The sequence below is a fragment of the Lepidochelys olivacea genome (assembly GCF_965140295.1).
Source record: "Lepidochelys olivacea isolate rLepOli2 genome assembly, chromosome: 14".
NCBI classification, from domain to species: Eukaryota; Metazoa; Chordata; order Testudines; family Cheloniidae; genus Lepidochelys; species Lepidochelys olivacea.
In genome coordinates this window covers 3,281,472-3,291,033 of record NC_140424.1, presented here as the reverse complement: position 1 = coordinate 3,291,033, position 9,562 = coordinate 3,281,472, and the positions used below count along the sequence as shown (strand labels likewise).

Genomic DNA, 9,562 nt, shown 5'->3' with positions numbered 1-9,562 from the left:
CAAGAAGCAGGCAGCCCTTGGGAAATGCAGCCACCTATGGGGAGGAGCAGAGAACTTCCTGCTCGCAGGCTGCTGGTAAGGAGCAGGGGGTGGGCTCCACAGAGGTAGCATAAACCCTGGCTGCTTGGGTGACCAGAGAGGGGGCCAAGGTTCAAGGCATTTCGTGGTGTGCACAGAAGTCTATTGATTTGAGAGGAGCTGCTTGTGGAAGGGGCTCTGGAAGCTGGGAGCTCACAGATAACTGATACAGCTGATCCAAGAGGCGAGGCAGAGGGAGCAGCTGGGGCAGTTTCCCACTCAGCACAAAGCCCTAATTGAGCACTCCACATCCTCCAAGTGCTGGGCAAACATTAGTCACCTGGAGATTGCCCTTGGGAGCGGGAGGGGAAGGAACTGGGAACCTGGGAGCCTCTGAGTCAGCTGTGCTGGAAGGGGAGGGTGTGGCAGGGCCGGGGCAGCCAGCCAGCCAGCACACTGGGCATTCAAGGGTAATCCCTGCACAGACAAGCAGGACCAAGGCTCTATTCTGCAGGCTGCATCTCATTGCAAGGCCTGGCTGAGGCCCGGCGCAGACAGCGGAGGGAGCTGTTGGATTGGGCCTTTAACCCCCCCACCCCTGGTGAGGGTGGGGCAAACTGGCCGTTCACTTCCCACAGCCAGGAGTGGGCTTAAGGGGAAGCGAGATGGCCGCCGCTGGGCACGTCCGGCCTAGACCGGCAAGGCCGCGGTTTCTAAAAGCGGAGCCGTGGGACGCGGCGATTGTCGCTCCTCGTGGGCTCACTCGCCCTGTCTGCCCTGCGTGGTATCTCCCTGCCAGGGGCGGCCCTTCCCAGTCATTCCCCTCCTCCATAGCCACGCACAGCTACAGCCACGGTACAGGCAGACATTTATTTGCCAGGTAACTACAAAGCTTTCCAGCCCCAGCTGGGCAGGCGTAAGGCCTCCCCGCAGCAAGCAGGAGATGGGAGGCAGCAGCAGCATTTGCACCCAGGGCTGGAGACGGGGTGGCATAGGAAGCCTTGCACTCGCCTGGAGTTCCCCCTCCGTGACTGAGGTCAGAGCCGCTGAGAGAGGGTCTCCTGGCAGGGGTGGTGCCGCTGGGCTCTTTCTCCTGCACACACCCTACTGCTGCAGCCAGGCACGGAGGGCTCCGCTCCCACCTCCTGCAGCCCAGGGAGCCGCTGAAGCAGGCTCAGTGGGGCCAGTGGAGTTCCCTGCCTCTGCCAGACTAGTCCCAGAACTAAACCCTCTCCCCACAGCGGCCCTTCTGCCAGTGCACGAGGGGCTTTTCTTGGCTTAGGTCCACCCCCTTTTCACGCGACACAAGCTGGAATGATGGTGCCGTTTCACACTGCAATCCGTGTGTCCACCAAGGGGGTTACACCGAGACAACCAGCCAGGCTTCGGTTCACACAGGAGCTTATACTAAACAACCTTTCCCACGCAGCGAGGCCTCGGAGAACCTGAGCTCAGCAGTGGGCCCAGACCGTCCATCTTGCCATGCTGGAGAGCGGTTCTGGGCCCGAGGCTCCGCCCCAGGATCCAACCCTGACCTCCAGCCACGTGCGGTGAGTCACCAAGCCCTGGGCTGCTGCCCTAGCGCTCCGACAAATGCCAGGTCTGCCAGTAACTTGGTTGCCAATAATAAGCCTCCCACTTCAACCAGGATCAGAAACACAAAGTAGGCGCTCAGCACCCCCCCATGGCCGTGAAGCCACCGACTCAGCTGGGGCACGCAGCCGCGGAGGGAGATGATACTTTGAGCTGCAGCCTCCTCCATGCCGAGGGCTCCGAAGCCACACTGGGAGTTTGTGATGGTGCCGTTCTCCAGGGGATTCAGACAGCAGGAAGCGGGAACGCCGCAGGCTTGCACACCTGGGGAGCTGCAGTTAAAATACCTGCAGGTGAACAAAGAGAATCCGTCAGTCTCTCTGGGGGTGACTCGAGGACCCAAGTGCTTGTGTGCTCACCACTGCAGGAACTGGCATGGCTCACTACGAGCAGAGAATCCTGAGCTGCAGCTTTGGGGTCCATCTCCCATGGCCAGGAAAGGCTGCAGTGGTTCTAGTCTGAGACCCCTCTGCTGAGTGGGCCATGCTGCACGAGGCTCGAATCGGAGCACAGGTCTGGGGCTGGTGGTTGGAACCTGAACGGGAATGTTACCTGCCAGCACCTGTCTCGGGTTGGTTTAATGGTGTCATTTCCTCAGCCCACCCCCACTCCCACACCCCACCAGGAGATAAAGGCTCCCCACCATACACAAACACACCGGCCAGCCAAGCAATAGAGGGCAGGCCCAGAGCCTTGAGCTTGCACCGGGGATTCCCTGCCCTGCCCTGGAGTTTCATCAGCTTGTTGTAAGAAGAAAAAGCAAAGCAAAGAGCCTCCCTTGCAGGCGAAAGTGGAGAAGTTTGGGGCTCCAGCACTGTAGACCAGCATCTTCCCATAGCCCAATCTCATCAGCTCACTCCTCGTGTGAGAACAACAGCTCTGACAGTGTCTATCCACCCCCCGGCTCTCAGTCCACACGGAGAGCCGACCTATGGAGGCCAGGCCCACAAGTGCTTTACAAATACCTTGTGGAGATCTATACTCGCACTCAGCAAGTCAGATCACAATACAGAAAGGAGGGGGCACAGATTGTGCCTTGGCTGGTAAGTTTCCATGAGCTTTGCAAGGAGCCTCCACAAGATGCAGCATAAGCGAGGCTGAAGGCATATGGCTGTACCACGCCCCTTGCGAGCACTCAGCCTGACATGCTAGGAAGCTGCACAGACAGCTGCAGCATGAGCTTGTAGCCAGGAGCTGAGCCAGTCACTGCTGGCTCTCCTGCTTGCAAAGAGAATTTGGACTAGGAATGCCACAGTGCTTTGCTAGGCTGGATAAATGGACTGCCCAAAGCCGAGATTTTCCACTGCCTCCCAAGTGAGCCAGACAATGTGGCTGTAGCCCAAACCTTTGTACTCACACGTTCATTTTCCAGTCCTGGTAGGACTCCACGCCACAGCATTGCAAGCCCATCTGAATTTCGTCCATGATGAATCTCAGATCTGGGTCATCCTGGTACCTTAGGACAGCCACCAGCATGGTGTTCTGCAGGGAACCCTTGATCTGTTGTCTCAGAGAATACAGTACGAGCCCACCTAGAATCTCCAAGATGACAAAAGTGATGACTCCCCCAGTAAAGAACTTCAGCAGGCAGGTGTTTTCATAAAGCGTTCCCATGCAGCCTGCCAGAGAGATGGTGCTGACAGCCAAACCAACCAGGACAAAGAAGAGCATGGGGTCAGAGCCTAGGTGGGCTATACGCTCACTTACCAGGGACTCCTTGTCCAGGAGCCCCCAGATCCCAAAGGCCAAGATCAGCAAACCCAGCACAGAGAACAAGAGGTTCCAGAGGAAGGTCAGGTACTTAATGCAATAGCTGCAGGAATCCAGGTTGTGGCCGGGGGGCAGTAGAAGATCCCATTTTCCTGGGTGCTTCTCAGGCAATCCAGCGTCTGGGTCTCCAGTGGGAAAGAACAGGGGGCCACGGATGTTGGATGAAGAAAGCAGCTTGTCCGGTTTGCGGGTCTGATTGGTGGGAGAGAGAGAGAACAGATCATTTCCTGGCTTAATGAGGAGCAGAAAAGCACAAGCATGTCCTCTCTTCTGGGAAGCTTTGTCCCAGTGGGGCGCTTGGACAAGATTTGGTCTTGGCTAAAGTTTTTCTCTGTTGCACTTAAACTTTATCGCTTTCCCCATCCCTCAAAACTTTTTGTTTTTTTCAGCCTCCCTCATTATGAGCCTTAAGCAGGATTTTAATGCATTGGGTTAAGGCTCGATTCCCCGGCACAACTATTGCTTAAGGAAGCGAACATTTCAAATGGCCTCCATTAGCATGGCAAGCCCTTTGTGGTAGAACGGGGTACAGAAGAGTTGCAAACTGTACCTGGATTTGCCAGTGGAGAGAATGAACGTGCTATGACGTCATAGGAGCAATAGCTAGATCTTCAGCTATTTAATTCCTTCTCATACAAAACTGGCACCCCATTCAGTCAGCACCCAGCTTCCTGAACAGCCTCTCTTCTCGGCTAATCTGCAGCCATTGTGCACGACACTGTGTGAAATGGGTCTGATGCTTCGCTCCAAAGCTCTCAGACACCGACTGCGTTGTGTGTCGGAAGAGTGAGGAGTCTCAGGGCGCAGCAACGCACCTGCAGTGTTGCCAACTCTCAGGATTTTGCCATGATAATTATCGTTTCCTTAAAGCCCCAGCTCCTGGAGTCAAGTGGCGACATGATGACTCCAGCCTTCATTCTTTAAAGGAAAAGTAAGTTTCTAGCCCTCGTGGCTGTGCAGAAAACTCCCAGGTGTGACACCACCACCCCCCCCGGGCACCCGAAGGCTCAGAGAGCAGAAGGCCAATAAATGAACCCCACAGCTATTGTTTTTACTTCCTCTCCTGACTTTAAAACCAATCTCCTGGTTTTTAGTGAGCCTGACTCGCCGATTTTTGAACGTTTGACGTTGGCCGTCCTGCACAGGGCCATCAGCTGCCCCGGTATGGGGTAGTTAGCAAAGATGAGGGGACCAGGGACAAATATCCTGCAAGTTTTATGTTTGGGGGGAGGGTTCCCCAGAAGGAAATGTGTCCAAAGCTGGCCATTGTCTCCAAAGCTGTGAGTGCTCCTGTCTGGGCTCACCACTGTTGCTTGAGCTGGGAGAGCAGGAGCAGGGATCCCTCGCTGCCAGGAGCGAACAAGGAGCCAGGTTCCTTAGCTGCAGCAGAAACTTGTGGGGTGTGCAGGGGAAAAGAGCTTGAACTGAAAAAGAGCAGCTGTGGCAAGAGAGGCTTCAGAGCTCCGAAGAGAGGCTGGTGTTTGCCCAGTGCCTGGCTGTGCGGGGTCCGGGCCAGGACTGGGCTGCAATAGGGCTAACAGAAGAGGTTGTTCCCTGTAGCCTGTTCTCTAGTCACTGCTCTATTACCAGATGGAGGGCAGCGTTTCTTTAGTGGTTGTTCTCCCGGAGCTGCACAAGGTGGTTACTGCCTTATACCTGTTTGTTAATACAAAGCCCATTTTAAAAAGCCAAAGTGGAAGCCGTAGACAGCCCCAGAGGCCTGCGGGTGGCACGGTCTACAGTGGTTTTGCTTTGCCTTGCTGTGATCTTTTGGTTTTACTCCAGCGTAAGTGAGTCATTGCTTACATGTGTGATACTATTTTCCCCAGTCAAACCCAGAGGGATAGGACAGAGCAATACAGTGCTCTGCTTTGTTCCCTTCTGGCCTTCCCTTCCAAGCTCCCACATTTCTCTGGGACGCTCCCTCAGGCCGCCAGGATGGTGGGTCACCTTGTTACCCCCCTGCCTGAGTGCTAAACTGGGGGTCAGCCCCCCAGCCTGTTTGCCCCCCAGACAATCTGCCTGGAAGCTCTGCCCTTAGCATACCCCAGTCCCCGAATGCCTCAGAAGCCTCTCGCTGCAGTGTCCAGCCCCAGCACTGGACACTCACAGTGACCACCAAGGCCGCTGTCCCTGAAGAGACAGCGTACACACAGCCGGATGGCTACAAGGATCCAGGCCTTTGTAATAACATCGCACAGCGATCTAATTATGGTGAAAGCAAATACGTGTTTATGAACAAAGAGCTGAGAGTGACCGTGTCACTTGAATGTCGGGCCCGGACAGTGGAAAGAGAACAGTTACGTGCCCACATATCTAGTCAGGGGACACCATCATAGGGCCTAACCACATCAGCCACACTATCAGAGGCTCGTTCACCTGCACATCCACCAATGTGATATATGCCATCATGTGCCAGCAATGCCCCTCTGCCTTGTACATTGGCCAAACCGGACAGTCTTTACGTAAAAGAATAAATGGACACAAATCAGATGTCAGGAATTATAACATTCAAAAACCAGTTGGAGAACACTTCAGTCTCTCTGGTCACTTGATTACAGACCTAAAAGTTGCAATTCTTCAACAAAAAAACTTCAGAAACAGACTCCAACGAGAGACTACTGAATTGGAATTAATTTGCAAACTGGACACCATTACATTAGGCTTGAATAAAGACTGGGAGTGGATGTGTCATTACACAAAGCAAAACTATTCCCCCCTCTCCCCCCCCCTCACTGTTCCTCATATGTTCTTGTCAACTGCAGGAAATGGCCCACCTTGATTATCACTACAAAAGGTGTTTTGGGGTTTTTGTTTTTTTTTCTTTTTTCTCTCCTGCTGGTAATAGCTCACCTTACCTGATCACTCTGGTTACAGTGTGTATGGTAACACCCATTGTTTCATGTTCTCTGTGTATATAAAATCTCCCCACTGTATTTTCCACTGCATGCATCCGATGAAGTGAGCTGTAGCTCATGAAAGCTTATGCTCAAATGAATTTGTTAGTTTCTAAGGTGCCACAAGTCCTCCTGTTCTTTAAACTGATTAGTGGTTCCCTTTCTGAGTCAGTCCAGGGAGGCTTCTTCCCAGGATTCCTTCTTGGACTGAGCTGCCAGTTTTCAGTCATACCAGGATCCAGGCTGCTCTGATTTCCCCACGCCCTCCAAGGGTTTCCCCAGCAAATGGAGAACAAAATGTTCCTTTGCATCTCCCTATATAGCCCAATGTTTCTTGTCTTTGCTCCCACGGTCAGGATGGCCCCTGGCGTTCACTCTCCAGTCTGCTCTGCCATGTCGGTTTCACAGCCTCTCCCAACCTGACTTAATATGCAAATGGTGCTTCCTTTGCCTGGCAGAACAGCTGTTTGTCCACTCTGCCTTGTTCCAGACTTGAAAACATTATTTCCGTACAGATACACCATTCCCTGTACAGTGTCAGTACAGACAATTCACTATGATGCTATTGACTGGCGTGCCATCAGCTTGCCTTTGATACCTTACATCACTGTTTGGGTAAGCACCATGACAGCAGAGTGTTAGGTATGGCGAGTTTGTCAGGCCTGGTAGGACTTGCTGACAGAGTAGTGAACCACCAATGGGCCTCTGTGTCATGACAACTCACTGGGAAGCCTAGCGGAAGGGTTTGAGTGAGGGACAGATGTTGGGAGGAGGAACCCTTTGCCGCCACCAGAAGAGGGGGTAGGCTTGCTGATTCCATCCCAGGCCCAGCCCAGGTGCTGGAGACAGAAATCTGAACCTAGCCTCATGACGCCACATGGCAAACAAGGCCTCTAGGTCCACTTTAGTTTGCTCAGCCTGATGCCAGACATGATTAGCGTTAGTGGCAAGCACAGGAAGGGAAACACACAGCAGATGGAGAGCAGAAGTGGGGGAGGGAGTGAATGACTTTGGGAACACGTTGTAACCTTAGAGATTTAAGCCAGGGCAAGAATCCGGCTCATCAGCACAAGTCAGGAGTGGCTCTTGACTTCAGTGGAGATGCTCCAGATGTGCCCCTCCCTGACACAGAACAGAGCTTAGGATTTTGTCTCCCCTTCCAACCCCCCAAGAAGAACACTGGAGTCTTTTATTTACAGGAGCTCCTAAGACCCCTGAAATCAGTTCCGGGTTTGAAGTTAAGCTGAGTCTCAGAGCATGACCCCACATACTCCAAAGAGAAGCACAAAGCCAGCATGTAACCCAAACCCAGGGTTTACCTCTGGTAACAACGGGCTCCTCTCATCTTCTTCCACCTTCACCTTCCTGAAGGAAAACCGTGCAACAAAGGGGGCGACAAGCCTGAAGAGCTTCCCTCCTGTGCTTGCCAGGCCAGGTCCAGATGTCATCTTGCTGCAGGCGTCCCCTGCTTTAGCAGGCAGAAGGATCCACAAGCAAGGCGTAGTCAGAGCTCGGGGCTGGGCAGGCACTTCAGTCAGGCTCCTATCATGTGAGAAGTCACATTTCATGGCTTAAGTAGCCCCTGCAATTAAAGAGGCCCATGCTGACTTGTGTGCCCTGAGTATACCAGTTCTTGAGCTTCTAACAAGCTGTCTTGCCATATAGCTGTGCATACTTCAAGGTTATTTGGTTAAATGGCTGCAAAAAGAAACAAAGCGACCATGTTAGGGCTGTAACTGGCGGGTAATTACTAAGAACAAGGTTCTCGGGAGATCCCCCACAACATCCTTCCTTGTTGTCATTTGGCTGATTGTAGTTTATTTTATTATTTTGTAATGTCCTTTCTCTAGCTGTGTCCTTCCCCTGGAGGCAATCAGAGCTTTATTACTCCAGCCTGGGGTTTACCTGAAGCAGTTGCAGGTATGCAGTGATGTCAAATTAACTATCCTCAAGGGATAGAAGCAGGCTGAGAGCTGACCCCTGCTCTGACTGCCGTCACTTTCATCCATTTGGCCCTGTGAAAGAAGGTGCTTTGCATTTCTTTAGCGGCCATCGGTAACATTTTCGAAAACACCTAAGGAAATGAGTGGGCCTTGGCCCCCTAAATACCATGAAGGACATGAGCCTATGTGACTTAGGAGCCTCCATCAAATTTCCAAAATGACTTATAAGGAGATTTTCAAAGGCACAAAGAGCAGTTGGGCACCCAACTCTCATTGAAGTTAATTTAGGCACCTCATTCCCTTAGACGCCTTTAAAAATCCCAGCCTTAGGGTCAAATTTTCAAAGGTGCCTGAAAGTGACATAGGAGCCTAAAGCCAGATCTCCCTTAGGAATGATTTGCCAGGGTAGCTGTACCTGTATATTATACCAGCAGCACGGTCCTCCTCTGCGTGCTGCTTTACAGCCACCAAGCTGCATGTTCCAGGCTCCCAGCAACACAAACGCTACTGCTGAAAGTGCAGTTTTGCCACTACAACCGTGCCTACATAAGAGGCTTTTGCCAGCCCAGCTCTGTCAGTCAGGGATCACATCTCTGCCCCGCCCCGCCCTGCCCCACGCAGTAGTCTAGACCTGGCCTTAGTCCCATTTCCAAGTGACTTAGAGCTTATTGCAAGTCAATGGCACTTCGGCCTGGTCTGTTAAAAATTACATCAACTTAGCTACATGGCTCAGGGCTGTAAAAGGAAATTTCACTCCTTGAGTGCCATAGTTAGGTCAACCTAGCCCCGGCGTAGATGCAGCTAGGTTGAAGGAAGGATTCTTCCACTGGCCTAGCTACCACCTCTTGAAGTGGTCTGTTACCTACATAGAAAGAAACCCCCCTTCCACTGAAGTAGGAACATCTAGACTATGGTACGCAGCAGCGTCGTAGGTGTAGCTGTCGCAGCTGTTGTGTAGACATGGGCTAACTCCCTTTTCAGACTGGGAGTGAGGTTCCCAAGTCATGTGGACACCTTTGAAAATGTTACCCTGTATCTAACCTGGCCCAGTCCTGTAGAACAATCCTGGATTGCCCCTTATTATACGCAATTCCTGCTCTCTTCCAGCAGGCCCCTTTGTGCACATGCTAACAGGAGAATTGACGGGTGCTGAATGAACACTTCAGTCCCTTCAGCGGATCGCTACTGGAGGTCCCTGGAGAGGGAGGTGATGACTGACATCCTCCCTGCTTTTCACCTGCTCCCCATCCAGAGCTGAGAATGACAGTTCGCAGCGGGCCGGCCCAGGGCCCCTCCGGTCCAGGACCCAGACTCAGAAGTGGTGACCGCTTTGCTGAGCCA

At 52.8% G+C, this 9,562-nt stretch overlaps 1 protein-coding gene across 1 annotated transcript; it reads right to left on the bottom strand.

The window, feature by feature from the left end:
* Positions 1–874: 874 nt before the first annotated feature.
* Positions 875–7,846, bottom strand: TSPAN10 (tetraspanin 10; the record flags this gene model as incomplete). Its single annotated transcript, XM_084648550.1, has 3 exons — positions 875–1,898; positions 2,969–3,573; positions 7,598–7,846. 3 exons carry the CDS (start codon positions 7,844–7,846, stop codon positions 1,574–1,576), a joined length of 1,179 nt encoding a protein of 392 aa, XP_084504676.1. The 3' UTR covers positions 875–1,573.
* Between the last annotated feature and the right edge of the window lie 1,716 nt (positions 7,847–9,562).